This window comes from Fusarium oxysporum, chromosome II (assembly GCF_013085055.1).
Source record: "Fusarium oxysporum Fo47 chromosome II, complete sequence".
Classification (NCBI taxonomy): domain Eukaryota; kingdom Fungi; phylum Ascomycota; class Sordariomycetes; order Hypocreales; family Nectriaceae; genus Fusarium; species Fusarium oxysporum.
In genome coordinates, this window is record NC_072841.1 from 5,013,630 (window position 1) to 5,032,445 (window position 18,816).

The 18,816-nt window shown below is 49.1% G+C and overlaps 8 protein-coding genes across 8 annotated transcripts; 5 read left to right on the forward strand and 3 right to left on the reverse strand.

Moving 5' to 3' along the window:
* Positions 1-419: 419 nt before the first annotated feature.
* FOBCDRAFT_289255 (delta 1-pyrroline-5-carboxylate dehydrogenase-like protein) lies at positions 420-2,400 on the forward strand (the record flags this gene model as incomplete). Its single annotated transcript, XM_031174870.2, has 5 exons — positions 420-539; positions 609-716; positions 790-1,085; positions 1,151-1,219; positions 1,281-2,400. The coding sequence occupies 5 exons, from the start codon at positions 420-422 to the stop codon at positions 2,398-2,400; spliced, it is 1,713 nt and encodes a 570-aa protein (XP_031051655.2).
* Positions 2,401-3,400: 1,000 nt separating this feature from the next.
* On the forward strand, positions 3,401-4,866 carry FOBCDRAFT_237360 (FAD-linked oxidoreductase-like protein; the record flags this gene model as incomplete). The annotated part of the gene is made up of 2 exons (XM_031174871.2): positions 3,401-3,981; positions 4,032-4,866. 2 exons carry the CDS (start codon positions 3,401-3,403, stop codon positions 4,864-4,866), a joined length of 1,416 nt encoding a protein of 471 aa, XP_031051656.2.
* Positions 4,867-6,409: 1,543 nt separating this feature from the next.
* On the reverse strand, positions 6,410-6,949 carry FOBCDRAFT_270094 (uncharacterized protein; the record flags this gene model as incomplete). The annotated part of the gene is made up of 1 exon (XM_031174873.2): positions 6,410-6,949. One exon carries the CDS (start codon positions 6,947-6,949, stop codon positions 6,410-6,412), a length of 540 nt encoding a protein of 179 aa, XP_031051658.2.
* A 710-nt stretch (positions 6,950-7,659) lies between these two features.
* On the forward strand, positions 7,660-8,750 carry FOBCDRAFT_216389 (uncharacterized protein). The gene has a single exon (XM_031174874.3). It carries the CDS (start codon positions 7,817-7,819, stop codon positions 8,603-8,605), a length of 789 nt encoding a protein of 262 aa, XP_031051659.1. The 5' UTR covers positions 7,660-7,816; the 3' UTR covers positions 8,606-8,750.
* Positions 8,713-10,277, reverse strand: FOBCDRAFT_216391 (O-methyltransferase-domain-containing protein). Its single transcript, XM_059609443.1, has 4 exons — positions 9,825-10,277; positions 9,646-9,775; positions 9,156-9,598; positions 8,713-9,102 (listed from the first exon to the last, which is right to left on the reverse strand). Exons 1-4 carry the CDS (start codon positions 10,132-10,134, stop codon positions 8,789-8,791), a joined length of 1,197 nt encoding a protein of 398 aa, XP_059464264.1. The 5' UTR covers positions 10,135-10,277; the 3' UTR covers positions 8,713-8,788.
* A 1,515-nt stretch (positions 10,278-11,792) lies between these two features.
* FOBCDRAFT_216393 (uncharacterized protein) lies at positions 11,793-13,451 on the forward strand. The gene is made up of 5 exons (XM_059609444.1): positions 11,793-12,221; positions 12,267-12,633; positions 12,684-12,801; positions 12,852-12,916; positions 12,965-13,451. The coding sequence occupies exons 1-5, from the start codon at positions 12,066-12,068 to the stop codon at positions 13,330-13,332; spliced, it is 1,074 nt and encodes a 357-aa protein (XP_059466837.1). The 5' UTR covers positions 11,793-12,065; the 3' UTR covers positions 13,333-13,451.
* A 333-nt stretch (positions 13,452-13,784) lies between these two features.
* Positions 13,785-15,582, reverse strand: FOBCDRAFT_289267 (uncharacterized protein; the record flags this gene model as incomplete). Its single annotated transcript, XM_059611740.1, has 3 exons — positions 13,785-13,901; positions 13,947-14,109; positions 14,243-15,582. The coding sequence occupies 3 exons, from the start codon at positions 15,580-15,582 to the stop codon at positions 13,785-13,787; spliced, it is 1,620 nt and encodes a 539-aa protein (XP_059466838.1).
* Positions 15,583-16,352: 770 nt separating this feature from the next.
* Positions 16,353-18,811, forward strand: FOBCDRAFT_156112 (uncharacterized protein). Its single transcript, XM_054703509.2, has 5 exons — positions 16,353-16,508; positions 16,558-16,719; positions 16,766-17,447; positions 17,493-17,744; positions 17,794-18,811. The coding sequence occupies exons 1-5, from the start codon at positions 16,414-16,416 to the stop codon at positions 18,730-18,732; spliced, it is 2,130 nt and encodes a 709-aa protein (XP_054559484.2). The 5' UTR covers positions 16,353-16,413; the 3' UTR covers positions 18,733-18,811.
* Positions 18,812-18,816: the final 5 nt, after the last annotated feature.

Here is an 18,816-nt window from a genome sequence, read left to right on the forward strand (position 1 = left end):
TTAGAGTGCGGGGGCAAGATAGGCAAGGTCGGGATATTGACATGGACAATGCATCAGATATCTGCCGCAAAGTCCATCGGCTGTTTACCGGGACAGGCCCTCCAATCCCGCTATTTTCATATTTCGGGCACATCAGCCGAGAGGGCATTCAATGTTAACTTGGTGGTCGGTGATTCCCTTCAAGAGATTGCCAGCCTGGGTAGCTTGGATCTGCGTGCGGTGTTGTGGCATCACGGTAGTTGTCGCCCGGTACCGATTGTAGCCGATGGCGGACTCGTAAAAGATTTCTGGGTTTCCTTTGTTTCGGGTCATTCTTAACTCACATCCTTTTAAGTACTTTTAATCGTCCTCCAATTGACCCCTCTCCCTTCTTTCTTCTGTTTATTTTGTCAAGACACATACTTCTCCAATTCACAGAAATGGCTTCACACATGATGCTGAACGTCCGTCAGGCTATTCGCTGTCAGGCAGCTCCTCGACAGCTCACTACCCGCTGCCTAGGGACTTTCAGGGTCCCTCCAATTCGAAATGAACCTAACGTATGCACCGCTACACAGCCCTGCGCCTGAATGAGCTTGAGAAGGTCAATCATACTAACATGCTTATAGCCCACCTACGCAAAGGGTTCCCTGGAGCGCCAAAAGTTGCAGGAAGCTCTTGATAGCCTCAAGCAGCGTCTTCCCATCAGGGTTCCGCTAAAGATCAGTGGCCAGACAGTGTGTCTTCATTTCTATTCTAGTCAATGTCCAGGCAAGAGGCTCAATTGACTAACAATTCATTCCCGTATAGGTCGCCTCCAAAGCCACTGGCTCTCAACCCATTCCCTCCGCCCATGCCACTACCCTCGCCGAATATGCTACAGCGACCCCTGACCAGGTGTCGGAAGCGATCGAGAAGGCCATGGCCGCGAAAGAGGATTGGGCCAACACTTCATTTGAGAACCGAGCGGCCGTGTTTCTCCGAGCAGCGGAGCTGATTGCTGGAAAGTACCGCTACGAGATCATGGCCGCCACTATGCTCGGGCAGGGTAAGAACATTTGGCAGGCCGAGATCGACTCAGCTGCCGAGAGTTGTGATTTCTACAGGTACTTATTATCACCTTAGTCAGCAGCGGATGTGATTAGGAAATAATGGTTAACTGTGGACTCAGATTCAACGTGCACTATGCCGCTGAGCTGTATAAGCAGCAGAACACAATGAACGATGCCGGAGTCTGGAAGTAAGTTGAACACCCCGGTGATCACTCCAACACTGTAAGCGTGCTAACAAACCATTTGCAGCAAGATGGAGTACCGCCCCCTCGAAGGCTTCGTTTACGCTATCAGCCCCTTCAACTTCACAGCCATTGGCGCCAACCTGACTGCTGCACCAGCCATCATGGGTAACGTCGTTATCTGGAAGCCGTCCGATAGCGCCATCTATGCTGGCTACGTACTTCAGAAGGTCCTCGAGGAAGCTGGTCTCCCAGATGGTGTCATTCAGTTCCTCCCCGGTGACGCCGAGAAGGTCACAAAGGCTGTTCTTGAGCACTCCAAGTTTGGTGCTCTTCACTTTACAGGCTCTACTGATGTCTTTCGTGATCTCTACGGCAAGATCGGTGACGGAATCCGGTCCGGTCTCTACGAGAGCTACCCTCGTGTTATTGGAGAAACTGGCGGAAAGAACTTTCACCTTATCCACACCAGCGCTGATATCCGGAATGCTGTTGTCAACACCGTCCGTGGAGCCTTCGAATACCAGGGACAAAAGTGCTCTGCTACGTCTCGCCTTTATGTTCCCGAGTCTATCTGGCCCAAGTTTAAAGAGGAGCTGGTCGCAGAGACGGAGAAGCTCCAGGTCGGACCCCCCGAGGACTTCAAGAACTTCATTGGCCCTGTCATCCACAAGCGGTCCTGGGAGAAGCTTAACAAGGTCATCCAGGACGCCAAGGCAGACAAGGATGTCGAGCTCCTTGCCGGCGGCTCTACTGATAAGTCCAAGGGTTGGTATATCCAGCCCACTATCTTCCAAACCAGGAATCCTTCGCACAACCTCATGAAGAATGAGCTATTTGGTCCTATCCTCTCCGTCTACGTATACCCAGATGCCGAATATAAGCAGACTATGGAGTTGATCGACAGGTCTACCAAGTTTGCCCTTACCGGCGCCGTCTTTGCCCGCGACCGAACCGCCATCGCTAAAGCCGAGAAGGCTCTTCGACAGTCGGCTGGTAACTTTTATGTTAACTGTAAGAGCAGTGGCGCCGTTGTTGGTCACCAGCCTTTCGGAGGCGGCCGGGCTTCGGGCACCAACGATAAGGCCACCAGCACTAACCTCCTATCTCGTTTCACAAGCATCAGGAGTATGAAGGAAGATTTAATTGGTGCCGACGAGGTCGAGTACCCTTCTAACGAGGTATAAAAGCTCAATATGTGATCTGCAACTCAAAGCGACTCCCTTGGGGAGACCATTGGTGGAATCCAGGAGTGAATCACTGTAGAGCTCTGGCTTGGCCGTTGGGTCCTCTGGAAATAGTGTATTATCTATCGTGCTCGTCTTATCTTGGATGTATGCAAGATGTGTTTTAAGGACACGAGTTGGTCGAAGATAACCTCTTATTATTACTCGCAGTGCCGACAATGAGTTACAAGGTCTATACATGGACAGCATAATGAAACAAAACACAAGACTCGGCTTGCTGGAATTTGTTTCTACTTTCTAATAGTCTTTGAATTGCGAGCTGTCACTTGAATAATTTCAAAGTCTTATCACTTCACTCGTGCCATAGATCAGATGCGACAGCAATTATAAAAGTTCAGCTTAGCATGTCCTGCGCGCCCTTTGGCAGACTTACAAGGTTAACGGCCCACCGGAGGAAAAGTACGCCAGCATAAATACGGATATACACAGTCTATATCATATTAAAGACAAGCTTGCTTCCAGTGATAAGAGTCAAAGAATAGCGCCCCTACTACGTATCTGTTTCAACTCGATGCCGGGGAAATGCTTCGATATGGTCTGAGCTACCGCTTACTTTCGCGCGCTGCGATAGACTGCCAGTAAAGCCAGGCGCAGCCACATTCCTGGCGTGATCAAGAGTTGGGGTAAATCTGTCGGTTATCTTTGCTACCGAAGACTGGGGAAAGGTCGGGGTGGGCAGACTGCCGACGGGCCGTGTGACACGTTGCCGATGGGAGGGGTATCGGCTGCTGGTCCGAGCACCGATATGCAGTGTAGACTACTATACGTACCACACCACCATGTCCTGATAGGGACAGAGGGTCAGATTCTTGAACGCAAGAAGCCAGTGGAATTCATTTCCCCGACAGCGTTGTATTCAAAATCGTAGACTTGGGATTTCTAATGCCATAATCCTTGTCCATCACCAACAACTTGCACAGCACGCCTGCGCATAGACACAATGCGTCCAGCGCTCTCTTCTTTTTCACGTACTCAGGCACATTCACGGCTTACTCTTCTCCGAGCCAACAGAATCTCACAAAGACGTCATGTTGGAACATCGACAACCCCAACTCGTACGCCTCCGCCACATTCCCTCTTGCCAACGGGGATGCTGCTGAGATCATTGCTCATTGCAACGATATCCAGCAATCGGATTCTCCTTACGCCCTCCCTAGCTATACTGTCCTTCTTCACCAAACCCCACTCGCCTCTTTTCAGTGTCGACAAGAACCCCATACTCAATGCCCTCTTCAAGTCCACCATATATCGACACTTCTGCGCTGGTGAAGACGTGCCCGAAGTTAAAAACACCATCGACAGCATCAAGGACATGGGATTCAAGGGTGTGATCTTGACATATGCTCGGGAAGTCGTCGTTGAAGCTTCCGGGGAGCAGGAAGTTGGTGTCGGAGTCAAGGAACTCAAAGAAGAAGGTATTCAGGCGCAAGAGCCAACTTTCGATGAAGGAATTGAAGCATGGCGACAGGGCGTCTTGGAGACCGCTTCCATGCTTGAGAAAGGTGATTTCTTAGCACTCAAGTAAGTTCACCTCTGACATCCTTTTTCACATTGACACTGACAATATCTAGGTTCACTGGAGCTGGAGTTGGAGTGATGCAAGCATTAAAGGACCAGACCCCTCTTCCGAAACAGATGCAGGATTCTCTCGACGCCGTCTGTCAAAGGGCTATAGAGCGAAAGGCAGGCATACTCATCGACGCCGAACAGCAATTCGTGCAGTCTGCGATTGATGGCATTGCGCTCGGCCTCATGCGTAGATACAACCGCGAACAAGCAATCGTTTACAATACATACCAAGCCTACCTGAAGTCGACACCATCCACCCTTCTCGACCATCTTCACTGTGCCAAGGATGAGGGCTTTACTATTGGTGTCAAGCTGGTACGAGGCGCTTACATGAACTCGGAGCCCCGGGGGCTGATCCACGACACAAAGCAACAGACCGATGACTCGTACAACAGCATCGCAGAGGGCTTGCTGCAGCGTCGATACAAGGATCTCGGACCTGACACTACTAGCGGCTTTCCCAAGGTGGACCTGTTCCTCGCCACGCACAACAAGCAGAGTGCGCTGCACGCCTACCAGGTGCAGCAGCAACGCGCCGAAGCGGGATTGCCATTGACGAAGGTCCAGTATGGGCAGCTTCTCGGCATGGCAGATGAGGTCAGCTGCACGCTACTCCAGCTCGCAGCGGACCCCAGGACGAACCTCCCCGCGTCTCCGGAGGCCTACAAGTGCTTGAGTTGGGGAACTCTGGGAGACTGTATCTCATACTTGTTCCGTCGGGCGGTGGAGAACAGAGACGCCGTTTCAAGAACAAAGGTCGAGTACCATACTTTGAGAAAGGAGGTCTGGAGACGACTCAAGAAGGCAATTACGTTTGGAGTAGCCGGTAGATACTAGGCACACAAATAACGCCAACAATGATCCCCATCTTTTGGTCTGGTTCTTGACCGTGGTCTTCTGCAGGGATTGTGAGTTGATTCACAAGTCACAAGACTTTATATGCCCCTGTTGGGAAAAGAAACTCGATCCTTCAACTGTTCTAGCGCTACTGTGTGTTGCTCAGTAACCACCTTCATCATGATGGCGGCGTAGATTTCTGATAGCGCATAATAGTAAAATGAGAAAGATGACATCGTCTCGAGGTGGTAGAAGCAAGTCTTCCGTCTGGCCCAGTCAAATTTGGGTCATCAATATGTTCATTTCCTGACTCCTTTTCTTTACATCTGCCTTGATGCAATAAATGGTACAGACTTCTATCGTTGGTTGTCGTAGGGGACACAGAGCTAGGATCCTCATCTTTGACGGAAGCGTGATATCGGACTTGAGCCGAGAGTGTGAGTCTCTAGTACTGATTTAGGTTGAAGCACCAACTTGTAGCTATCGGTTAGACTCCGACCAGCCAGGTCCTCTTTGCCGCATTACATTTAGAGTAGAACTATTCTTAAAACCACTTGTCAAATGAAACGTGGGATAATTGATCGCGCAATCCCGATAGTCCATAGATATTGCAGTCAGCTCAGTTGTCGTGTCTATCGCCGCTATCTCTATGTACGGCGTTCTTCCTCGTCAGGAGAATAGCAAGAGGAATCGAGAATCCAGACATACTGAGGTTGATCACCAAGTTGAAACCCCGGAGGCCTTCAATGGTCTGACGGACAAAGAGAAGCCATCATTCCGATATGTCTGTTAGGCATTTCTCAGGTCAGAACGTGTCTCTACAACTAATGTATGGCGTAAAGGATTGTCGCCTGTTGCCTTTTCTCTGAAAACTAACACCGTGGTGGCTTTTTAGGTGGAGACTTATATTGGAAAAAGGGTGTAGTCCCTACGTCAAGTGTGTTAGGAGCCTGAAGCTTAGTCTCAAGGCCAGCAATTAGTTATATAGATTATGTAACCCAATATTCATGTTGCAAAAGTCGAGACTATAGGTAAGTACAGACGGCTTGCTTATTCTAATACTATCTTATAAGCCATTGGTATACCGATTCTATCCATGCATACGGCATGCAAGTAAGGCACGCGATGCAAGCATCAGCTATCAGGTCTATAAATTTAAAATAATAATCTATTAAATATAGTTTAGGTAGTACATTAACTGCCTATATAATTACCTCAGATAAGCTTTTAGCCTATATAATAAAATCTAATATATAAAGAGAACTTTAGATATATTCCCTAAGTGATAAAAGGCTATCTTTAGTCCCTATTATGGGTCTAACTTAATATTAAAAATACTTCAAAACTACTCCCTAATATACAGGCTTTAATAAGAACTCTCATTAGTTGAGGCTATCAGGGACCTGATACCCTGGCATATATCAATAACTTCGTCATCAACACAGCTGCAATGTCTACAGCTAAAAGAGCCGCCTATTTTGGCTCAATCCATCGTCAGCAAGGCCACAAGGGAGCATATAGCATGCAATGCTACGTAATGAGCCTAGACGGTTTCCATCTTCCCTTCAAAATGCATTGATAGGATGTCCTCTCTAAAAGCCTCAATAGCTCCTGAGACCAGTTGACCTAGCACAACAGCCAACTTGACCGGAGACTCATCAAATGCATGTGGCTCGCCCAGAATGTTCAGGGTTCCCACTATGGCACCAGTCGCATTGTTCCGAACAGGGGTGTTCAATACACTCTCACAGCCAATTGTAGACAGGAATTCCCACTCAGAAAAGGATTTCTTGATTTCCTCAATTGACTGGCCATAGAACTGCTTGCCATCTTGAAGAACTTGGTTCGACCACGCACTCTGTGTCACCTTTTTCCGCGCACCGATAGGCTGGACGTCGTTGCGCGTGGTGTAAAGACGACACGTGGTACCAGTGGCCTGATCGTAGACAGAGATGGTGAAGAGCTGGTTGGGGAAGATGGTGCTGACGGCCGTGTCGAGAGCACGCCAGATGTCTGCTGCGGAGCTGTTGGAATTGGTCTCTTTGGCGACGTCAATGATGAGATTCAGGTGGGAATCAGCCATTATGGTGGCCATCTAAGGAAAAGTCGAGTTGGGAGAGACCAGAAACTACTGTGGTGGAATAAAGGATGCTGTAAAATCGTGATGGAATGTTCTTGGTCAGGCTAATTGGTAGCTTTGAAAGAGGTGACAAAGTGTCAATGGAAAGATAGGATTTCGATATACTAGACCTAGAGACTACCAGCTTGGGTTTGCCTCACCGAAACTGAACCATAGCCGTCAAAATCGGTGGTTCGGTTCTGATCCGATAGGCCAACGCACGGGTGAATTCCGAGGTCTTGGAAACAAATCACAGGCTGCTGTCGGGTAAGCATGTGTAAAGGTTCCCGACTTGGAATCTGGAATATTGCCGATTGATAAAATAATAAAGTTGGGTAGGTTAAACTTCCACTGCGGAGTGCTAGTCTAAGTGACTCTATTGCAACATGATTGTCGGGAACTCAGTCTCGGCCAAAAACATGCAGCCGTGAGGACGTCTGAGGGACTAATAAATACATCGTAGGAAACGCCTAGGTGTCGCCATCGCATGACCCCCAACTCTTATCAATACTGACGTATAACAAATAAAAGATCCTCTGTCGCGTCAAGTTGCCGACTGAATGCATCAGGTTGCACACATGCCGACAATATTCAGCCAATCAGAGGAGCGCCATGCGCAGCACTCTCCGCCTTACGTCAACGCCTGGATGCCTACCTTCTCCAACTCCCGTAAACAAAAACGCCAAGCAACCTCCACTTCAAGCGCCGACTGATAAATTCCAATCTCAGGCATCGCTATCCTGTTCAGCTTATTTACTGCTCCCTATAAAAAGCGACGCGCTTAACCCGTACAGCGCTATAGGCCCGTTAGCCGCACCTCCGAGAGTCAAGATGGCAGTCTATCACAGTCCCGAGGGCAGAAAGTTCTTCGTCCCGCTCGAGAACAACCCCCAGGTCTTCACCAATCTGGCCCACGACCTAGGTATGGACCCCAAGCTGGCGTTTCACGATGTCTACTCCCTCGACGAACCGGACCTCCTGGCCATGGTGCCGCGACCAGCACATGCCCTCATCTTCATTACGCCTTCTAATGCTTACCACGCCGTCGAGGCTGAAGATGTGGCCGCTGGCAAAAGAACACCAGCTCCTCCTGACCGGAAGACCTACTCAATGGAGGGTTTTGACGACCTTTATCCAACAGACGGCGCGCCCCCGGTACTCTGGTTCCCTCAGACAATCGGCAACGCCTGCGGCATGGTCGCTCTTGTCCACGCCCTACTCAACGGATCCTTGCGCGAGCGCCTCGTGCCCGCGTCGCCTCTGGCAGGACTCCTCGACAAAGCTCTCGCGCTGCCCTTACCCACTCAGCGCGCGGATCTGTTGTATAACTCAGCCGTGCTGGAGGAAGCGCACAGCAAGGCGGCAGCCAGAGGCGATACAGCGGCGCCCAATGCCGAGGATCCTATCGGGTATCACTTCATGGCCTTTGTGAAAGGGATGGACGGGAATCTCTGGGGGTTGGATGGAAGCTTTGGCGGGATGATGTGCTACGGACCTGTGAGTGAGGGAGAGGATATGCTAAGTAGCAAAGTCTTGGACATTGGGGTGCGGCGTTTTATTAACGCAGGAGAGGGGAGCGCCGAGTTTAGTATCATTGCGCTATCTGAGAGGGAGGATTAAGCTTGTCCTTGGTATATCGATGAGGATTATCCTACTGCCGCACTGCTACTACTCTTGTTTCCTGGGGCTACTGATGTGATAAAAGAATCAGAATCACTTTGCGGATACTCGAACTAGCAGATATCTCTTTACTCTTCATTGTGATTACATGCCGTCTTTGATGGACGTTCTTTCGTCCTTAACTCATGCAATCTCTGCCTCGATCAGCATCTCATACTGCTGGGGATCAGGCCAAAAGTTAAGAATCTTGAGCCCAGTCCCCCTCAACAATTTCTCCCATTGACTCTTTGTTCGCTCTGAAGCTGAAAGAAGGGACATCATCTGAACATCCATGGTAGTCTGACTGATACTAGCTCCAGTTGGTGGTAGCACGATATCGTAGACGAAGAGCTTAGAGTAACCCTTTGTCATAGCATCTTTGGTGTTCTGTAGAAGTTGAATTGCTTGAGCATCGGGCCAGTCGTGAAGAACAGCGTGCATGAAGTATGCCCGACTCCCTACACTTGAGTTAGTACTTGAGATCATAGTGATCTGGAATGAAGAGACTTGCCCTTTACTGGCTGAGGCTTGAAGAAATCATGAGCCATAGCCGTAATCTTCTCATCAACATCCGCCCGCTCAATAATCTCCGGTAAATCCTGCAACACCAAAACGCCCTTTGGCAAATCCGGCCTGGCCTTGAGAACATGCGAGATATCAATACCCGTATTACCTCCAACATCCACAACCAGCGGTTTGCTAAGATCAGCACCCTCAATCAAATTACTAGGATCATAAATCTTAGTCCAAGGTGTCTTCCAAGATGTCCACGCCTCCATGTGTCCTGTGAAGGCTTCATAGTACTCTGGACTCTTCTGAAGACGACCGAAGAAGTTGAGGCCGTCGGGATCGCTGCCTGCGTAGTTGTTGTCTTCTGCTGCTGTGGGGACTTTGTAGCCTATTTTCGCGAGGTATTTGGGGAGATTTTGGCCAGCTGAGATGTACTGGTAGGTTCTGAGTTTCATTAGTTGACGTATTGGTTTTGTGGTTGAGAGACTTACGCTGCTTCGAGGGAGGCTCGGACCTTGGTACTTTCATCACCAATGGCGTATGAGAATGGTGTGGGTTTGAAGGTGTCTACACCTGCCTCCTCAACCACATAAAACGCAGCCAGGAGACGGAACAGACGTCCTAAGCGCACGTAAGCTTCGAATTAAATGACAGGAGTATGACAACTCACGCAACAAGTCTGGCTCAACATCCCTCCCAGTCAACTTAACCAAGTCATCGATCGTCTTTTTCCCTCCACCTTCCTTGGTCCAAGCCTTCCAGATTCCTAAATCAATCGCAGTCTGCAAAGCCGCAAAGACAGCAGGATGTTCGAAACAAAAACCCCATGCTCGTTCATATGGAGTTTCGACTCTTGCTAGCAAACGACGCGCAGCTGCACGGACGCGGAGACGCTCGACTTCATCGCCGCCGAATTGACTTGGGCTTACAGCATCGAGGGTGGCGATGATGTCGTTTGTTGAAGGACCAACTGAGCCCATTGTGTGAAGTCAGGTACAAGAATGTGAGTATGTATGCTTTGGGTGGAGTCGAAAAAGAAAAGAGAATTTGCAGATTTGTGATAGGAAATGAGATAGCTCGCTTGTATAAATACGTTCATGATTCACAATGACATGTCTTCACTCAGACTAGTGATTCAGTTGATGTGGGAGAACCCTGCTGCCCCTTACCGGGATACGAAGTTGGTGCGAAAGGGTGTCCCTTTGAACGCTATCTAGTCATGACTTTGTCCAATGCTGGGTTTGTTATAAGTTACCTCGCAGAAGATAGCAGAGCTGTTGGTACAACAGGTACCTGATATCTTTAGTTTAATCAGTACTAAAGGGGTACCCCTCCGTCCTCAAGGGATAAAGAGAGTTTCTATAAAACCAATCATTCGGATATCGGCTGTGAATTGACCTAAGAGGAGTTCACTATTAAACTTAAGCATTGTTATTATAATCTACCCGATAGTCTCGTAGCATTCTCTGCTTGATAATGCAATGCATATCACCAAGATGGCTCATATCAGGCACCAGTAATGTCCGTGCTGCCACTTAACAAACATGAGGATGAACTGCTTCTCATAATGATACGTTAACTGATGGTGAACGGATTGTTGCCCCATCCTTTGTTGGCTCACTATGCAACAGGGTCGCTTAGCTAGTTCATGCTAGGATGTGAATCCCACGAGGAACGCGGGATTCTTCGGGTAAGTCTTCGCGTTATGGATCCACTGCCAAACAACCCGAAGTCTTGAGCCTCAGCTCACCCTTGAGGGTGCTAGAGATAAGCTGTTGCTGCAACATAAATGACGAGGAATATGTGATGGGCTCCGAGTCAAAGGATATGCAAGATCCGGTCGCCTCATGGTTACCTGCAGCAAGCACGCCTATAACCGTTGACCAATGCTTTTGCACGGTTGACCTAACGGCGGTTGACCCGTAATTGACGGCCCGGAGAAATGACGCGGTTCATAAATGCAACGTTGAGCCGCGATCATTATATCCGTCGTTGTATAAGTGGATCTACCGTAGCCTCGCCTACGGAGAGAAACTCTGATAATCCTTTTTATTGAATCCTTGCATCGGAACCGCGTATCAAGGTTTGGAGATGCGACCATTCTTACAGTTCCTTAACATCAGTGGTCGATGTTACTCTGGCGGTTTCGCCGTTGTTAGTGGAGTTTTCACTGTCAGATATCATATAATGCAGTTGGCTGACAACGTGGCGAATCATAGGACTGGAGAAACATCGTGCCCGGTCGCAGGAGAAAAAGCAACAAGAGCAACCGTTTGATGAGGGAGTGGGGACAGTTCATTGTCTCGGCAAATCCTACGGATGACGGCAACTGAGGAGAATTAATGGACGGCAGAGTTCATTGCAAGACTCTTGCATTAAATGTGGTAAAGTTTGTTCCTGCAGCTGCCCAAGTACTCAGGTTCCGCGAGAATGTAGACTCTCGCTGTGAAAGGCTTTTTGAGGTCTATCATACATGACATACCACGAGACAAGAGGAAACAAAGCCCGCATCAACCAACAGTTACGCCATGTTTCTCCTCGTTTCCAGGTTATAACCAACAAAACTCGCTACCGTTATACAACCACTTATTATTGGTCCATCTCCAAGTTTGTCTCTCGCGTGCCAGAGACACCATGTCGCCAACAAGGGTTTTCGCGTAGATCTCGTCAGAACAAAGGATAGTTAACAAGCCTCCTTAACCATGCATTGAAACGCGCTAGGGAGTGATCCCTCGCTCCTTTTCTTTTTCCCGGGAAGATGCAGACGCACCATACTCGGCTGTTGGACACGTATGATCATATGATCAGGGGCACTGGTGAGTCTCACTTGGAGTCGATAAGGCCATGAGTTCCACAAGACCAGGCGAACCACTTCAGCTTTTTGTTCTTTTTCTTTGTTATCAATGCAATCATGGAGAGCTACTACGGAGGCATGGGACCTATGCTCAATGCAGTGCTATGGGTTCAAGTAGTCATCTTTGCAATCTTTGTTGGACTGAGATTATACACGCGATCTCAAATCCTGCACTCTGTCGGAGCAGATGATTATCTCGTCGTGGTCGCACTGGTATGACCTTCACACGACTCCATCATTTGTACTAATAATCTACAGGTTTTCCAGATCATCTACTCCGCCTTCGTAACAGCCGGTACAAAATACGGTCTCGGTCGAAAGTTCGCAGACATTGGCAACCCCGATGCATACTTCCGAGCCGTCGAGCTGGAGATTTACAGCCAAGTAGCAGGGCTAATGGTAATCGGCCTAGGAAAATGCGCAGTTGGCATCTTTTTACTGCGCATCGTACGGAACAAATTCCAGAAAGCGTTTATCTGGGCGTTTCTCGCGGGAACGGTGTTTATCACGCTGTTTTCTAGTATTGTTGTCGTTGTGCAGTGTGATCCGGTTCAGCGGACTTGGGATCGACGGGTGCCGGGGACGTGTTGGATTGACTTCTCCAAGGTCGGCTTGACTGTAGGATGTGAGTATCTCTGGTGATTTGGTGAGTTGGAGTGTTGCTAATGTGCGCAGCTTGGTTTGTCGTCGTGGACTTTTGTTTCGCGATTCTTCCGTGGTTCGTAATATGGGAGCTCAACATGAAGCGCAAAGAGAAGATCACTGTCGCGTGCGGTCTAAGTCTTGGTATTTTGTAAGTCATCACTGTGATAAACGATGAACTCCTCGACTGACGATGATTAGTGCTGGTATCTGCGGCATCGTACGTACAGTCGCTCTCAACGGGTTGAACGCCAGTGAATACATTTGTATGTCCCTTCATCCCCCACCAATTATTCATCTACTCACGTTTACAGACGACACAGTGGATATGCTCATCTGGTCCGCGACCGAAAGCACCGTAACAATAATGTGCTCCTCCATCCCCGTCCTCCGCCCTCTCTACGTCCGCTTCCGCTACGGCAGCCAAGGCGACAGCTCCGGCGCAGCAAGTTCCTACAAACTACCCATGTACGGCAATTACAGCGGTCGAAAATACGGTAACAGTTCAATGCCTGGCACAGAAGCAATTAGCGGGAGCGGACCATCAAACAGAACAGTTATTGCGTATAATGCAAATGCCAGTGATGAGAGCATACTGCGCGATACAAAGACTCAGAATGATATCAGCGGGATTAGAAGAACAGATGAAGTGTCGATAAGTTATGGAAAACATGACGCTTGAGAGCGGGTTAGCGAGTGGAAGTCATAGCTACTTGGAGAAATGTCAAAACATGTTAATACGTAATGTGAATATCGACTCACAGTATTTCCTCTCTCGCCCACCATCCTAAGTAGTCGCTGCTTTAGTCTGAGCCTTCCCTGAGTCTAACTTAAATCTCGGTTGAGCCGATGTCCTGATGCCGCTTTTCTGCCCCTTGCAATTAATAAAATTAGAACAGCCCTACCCACACTACGGTGACCCTCAATGCGACAAGCCCAGGCTTTCCTTTCAACCTTGTTGCGTCTGGCGCACTTCAACGCCTGAGTTGCTAAGTTGCTGCCACGAGGTCTTTCGCTGCATCAGCCCATTGCCTTCCCCATCCAAGAGTTATTTTGCCCCTGAAAGGACCTCTTTGCACCATGCCACGACCTAGAAGGCTGTTAGTGATCATGGAGATTTCACTCCAGCCATATTTAATGCAGTACGTGCTTGTCATTCAGTTGTGTCTTGACCAGGTATATCGGGCTAACGTAGACATTTAGGTTCTTGAGGAGCTGCGCCACGAGGCGGATATCTTCGAGCAGGCTGGTCTAATTCCTGTCATGGACCTCTGCATCGCGGCTCTCAAGTTTGACAAGCTCCTGACGGATGAGCTCGTTGCCGAAATTAAGTCTGCTGTAGCGCCACTCGAGAACGTTCCAGAGGAGCAAAAGGACTGGCATCCAGGCACCCATCACCAAATGCTCGACCTTGTTCACCGTGAGGGAATTAGGGATGAGGTCATGGAGGAGAGGGACGCTAGAGTGAAGGAATTCGATTCGGAGTTGATTAGTGTTGAGTATAGGTTCTGCGAGCACTAGCCCATCTTGGGTTTTGATCACGTTACTCTCAGATCCTCTTGGGTCTCTCAATCCTATCTGTACCCATAAACTGGTGCAACACCTTCGGCAACCTCACAATCCCCTCCTCCCCATCCCACCCAATCTCCAACAACGCCGCCAAAACCCTGGGCACCGCCAGCACCGTCCCATTTACCGTCCACGGGAACCCTAACGTCCCACCCCCCGCGTCCCTCATCCGCGTCGCCAACCGTCGACTCTGGTAATCCGTACAGAAACTCACAGAGGCGATCTCCCCCCAGCCAGCTTCTTGGATGTCGTCCGGTGTTTTACCCACGGCGCGGGAGGGGAAGAAGGCTTCAATGGCGATTTTACGGGTTTCTCTAGCGCTGAGGTTGTGGACTGGCATATCGAGGACACGACATGTAAGGCCAAGGGCGCCGAGTATATCGGTTTGGATGTCGACCATTTCGTCCAACATGTATTTCATCTCTTCCTTGTCTGGCTTCGTCCAGGCAAATAACTCCACCTTGGTGAGCTCATGCACTCTATACAGTCCCTTCGTATCCGCTGCTCTCGCCCCAGCCTCAGGCCTATAACATCTTGAAGCAGCGACCCTTTTAAGCGGCAACTCCGACTCCGAAATTATTGCGTTTGCCTTCATACCAGCCAATGCAATATCGCTTGTCCTCGTCAGACTTATCTCGGGCACACCCCTTATCTTATCCTTCTCATCCTGCGCAATGTGATAAACCTGCTGCTCACCGCTACTATCACGAGGTTGAAACCCGCAAGCTGCGGAGATGTGGGAGTAGACTAGGGACGGGGGCGAGACGGGAGTCCAGCCTTGGCGAGTTGTGAAGGCAAGAGCGTAGGAGACGAGGGCTTGTTCGAGTAGGGCGCCGGCGCCGACGAGGTAGTACCACCCGCTGCCGGAGGCGGCATCAGCGGAAGCAAAGTCGATGATCCCAAGCTGCGTTCCGATGTCGACATGAGAAATTGGCTTCCCCTTGCTGTCCTTGATCTGAATAGTCTTTTCATCGGCGTTGACATAGCAGAAAACCTCAAACTCGGCCCCTCTCGGTGTCTCCTTACTTGTGATATTTGGCAACGCCAGCGCCAACTCCTCTATCTTGCTCATAACATCCCCCTCTTCCTTCTCAACTTCAAGAAGCTTTGTCTTAATCTCCCTCGCTTCCTTCAGCGCCCCCTCAACGTTCTGACCCTCTACTTTTAGCACTAGAAGCTGCTTCTGTAAAGCATTCGCGCGTTCACGTAAAGATTTCGCATCCTCCTGCAAAGCCTGGTGATAGTCGATGAGCTCGATGATGCGGGATGGGTTGGGGGCGAGGTTGGGGTAGTTTCGTGAGAGGCAGGTTTGCGCGTAGAGATCTGCGTTATTGCGGATATGGCATATGTCGAGGGTAGGCATTGCGGCGATTGAGGGGCGGTAGGGGGAGGAGTAGGATCTAGTGGTTGGGATGCGAGGTATACGCTTGCATCGCGGGCATTTTATTATTATGCGATTCATTTTAGGTCGTTGCGGTAGAAACTTGGTAGTAGGTGAGGTTAAGAGTATTATGAAATTTCAAGGTTATATACATAATACCTTAGCGCTAGTCTAGCTGTAAGGACATAGCGCTTTTTTCTTTGAAGTTTTATAGAGGCAAGTCATCGCTAGGCAGCCGTACACAAATGACCTGCGAGTGGGGTAAACATAGTGTTAAACAAGTGCTGGAGTATAATGTGCAAGTAGGGATGCTTAAGATTACGCGCCAAAATGGCAAACCCTTTCAGGGACAGATTTTAACGGAAAATAATATGAAAATACGGCAACGGTTCAATGCCTGGCACAGAAACGATCGGATGTAGCGGACTATTAAACAGAACAGTCATTGCGTATAATGCAAATGCCAACTCAAAATGATATCAGTGGTATTAGAAAAACAGATGAGGTATCGATAAGTTATGGTGCTAGAGAGAGGATTAGTGAGTGGAAGTAATAACCACTTGCAGAAAGGTCCAAACTCTATTTCTTTCTGTACGATAAGAAGTGCTAAAGAATTGATAAGGCGTAGATCAGCAGGGCCTGGGCCTCAAATCGGCTGGCATCAGTTTTGGTCTAGCGGAATATCTTGATAAGCGAACCCCGGATAGAAATAATTACAGGCAGCCCCGCCGTTTTCCTTAGTGACCTTGACACTACAACACCCCGTATTTCATGAGACTCAATCAGCAACACGCGACACATAAGGAATAACTCATGGATCCTGGTCGCAAGAGAATCGGTTCAATCGCAGAGTCGGCAACGTCCTCTAATCAGCGGAGCAAACGCGCCAAGTACGCGCCTGTAGCCTGGTACGCGACCATCCCTGATTATCTGAGATATACCAACTGACTTTGTTAGCAATGAGTGCAAGAAGAAGAAGCTCAAGTGTGTGAGAGAAGAGGGCGATGAGATTTGTAAGAGATGTGATGTGAATAAAGTTGAATGCGTCTTTGCTCCTACCGCCCAACCAGCGAAAGAAGATGCTGAACCATCGCGAAGACGCTCAACTCAAGAACCTCAGTGAGTCTCTCACTCATCTCACAAGTTATCGCTAACATATAATCAGGACAGACGTCACATCTCTAAGCCAACAGGTCATCGCCCTCCAAAACCAAGTCAACGCCCTAACATCAGCCCTGCAAGACGTATCCCAGCGTCTCCCCCAAATAACCCTCTCCTCCACAAAGTCCACTCCCCAAGGCCACCCCTCCACCTACCGCAAAGACATCCGCAACGTACACAACGAGCCGCGCGAGCCTCAATTCGTCGGCCCAACGCGCTCAGCCTATAGTTTCCAAATCGCTGAAAACTCCCTCACAGGCATGGGAATAGAGCCGAATGCTACGGGTACAAGCACGCCCGCTGAATCACCGAGTGAGACTGAGCCTGTTGTTGAGAGTGAGCGTCTTTCGCCGGGGATAGAGGATGTTGAGATTCTACCGAGTTTGGGGATTACAGAGGTTCAGAGGCTGTTGGATGTTTATAATGAGGAGATTCAGAGCGTCTATCCGTTCATTGATGTTAATGAGTTATCCGGAAAGGCTGTTTCGGTGTTTCAGACGCCGATGGAGAATACACTTAAGGATGTGCAGGCTATCAAGCTGGCGGTTGCTACGTCTGTTGCTATTGAGGCGCAGGGGTTGAATAATATCAGCAAGAGGTTGATTGATGATGTCGAGCCTGTTATTTGCAGGGTATCAGGCGAGGCGTTTATTGACCTTCAAGAACTTCAACTCATGATCATGCTGGTAAGTCCATTCTTCACTCTCCTTACAATTGTTGACGACGTTTAGAGCATCTACTGGTTTCACTGTGGGGAAGACCTCCTCGCCTGGAGAGCCATCGGCAACGCCGGTCGCGAAGCCCTAGAAATTGGCCTCCACCGCCGAACTTCCCTCTTTGAGAACTTCAAAAACCCTTCAGAACGAGATTTAGCAATTCGTTGTTTCTGGTGTGTATACATCCTAGACCGAAGGTGGAGTTATGGCACTAGCCTATCATTCGGCATTTCGGATCGGGACATCGATCCCCAATGTCCAGAGCCAGTGAGTTCCCCTCATATACTAAGGACAAGCGTATACTGACGATTGAAAGAGTGACCAGCATCCATATCTTCGATGCATGGTCTCCTACGCCAAGTTATGCTCCAAGGTCTGGGAGGATCTACCACTTGATTCTTCACCGTTCATGGTTCCAAAGGATAAAGTCGACTTTTTTGACTTTTTGACGCAAAAATGGATTCACTCTATCCCCGATGATTTACAGCTTGTTTACCCTCGACTGTCACAAGCTCCGCGTCATCAACCTCGAGTTCTACAGCGCTTAAGAACGCTGCTCTACCTACGAGGGAATTACATCCGAAACTTGGTTCTGCGACATCATGTCATGAGTGCTGAGAACTTACGCTCCGACATGCAAGGTGCTCAACTCGTCGTCAGTCTCGCACAGGATACGATTCAAGTTCTAGTCAACTTGAACGAAACAAGCGACATCTACGCCCGTCAAAAAGCAACATTTAATTATTTCCTTACAGGCGCTTTGGCAACAATCCTTCTAGCAGTATGCCACGGCCCAGATGTCTTCGCCGATCGGTGCCGACAAAGCTTCCAAGACGCCGTCCGTCTTTTGAAGAACATCTCTCAGCACGGACAACTCGGTCGACGACTTTGGCGCTCACTAAAGGGGACGATTCATCGCGCTTTATCGCTAGAGTCACCGATTACACCAACTGGCAACACGGCACTTGCAGAGATTCTGCAACAAGAAACGCCAGAGGTACGACAGCAGCAGACACTTGTTCCTACGAACTGGCCGAGAAATAGTGTGGGGAATAATTTTATGGATGAGAATATGGCGGATATGTTTGGGTTGGAGACGGATCTACTGAATTTGTTTAGTGCGTTTGAGCAGGACAGTATGTTGAGGCCGGCGAGTCAGATCAATGGGCTCGATCAGGGAGCTGCTGCGTTGCCGGATCAGAATGTGGGTGTTGTGCAGGGTGATGACTTGAGTCGGTTCAATGGGGGTTTCTAGAGGCCACGGTTTGATGGAACTTGTCGGGGACCAGACTGTAGCAATATGATCGAAGCATGAGTGTATCAAAGAGCGTGTCCATTG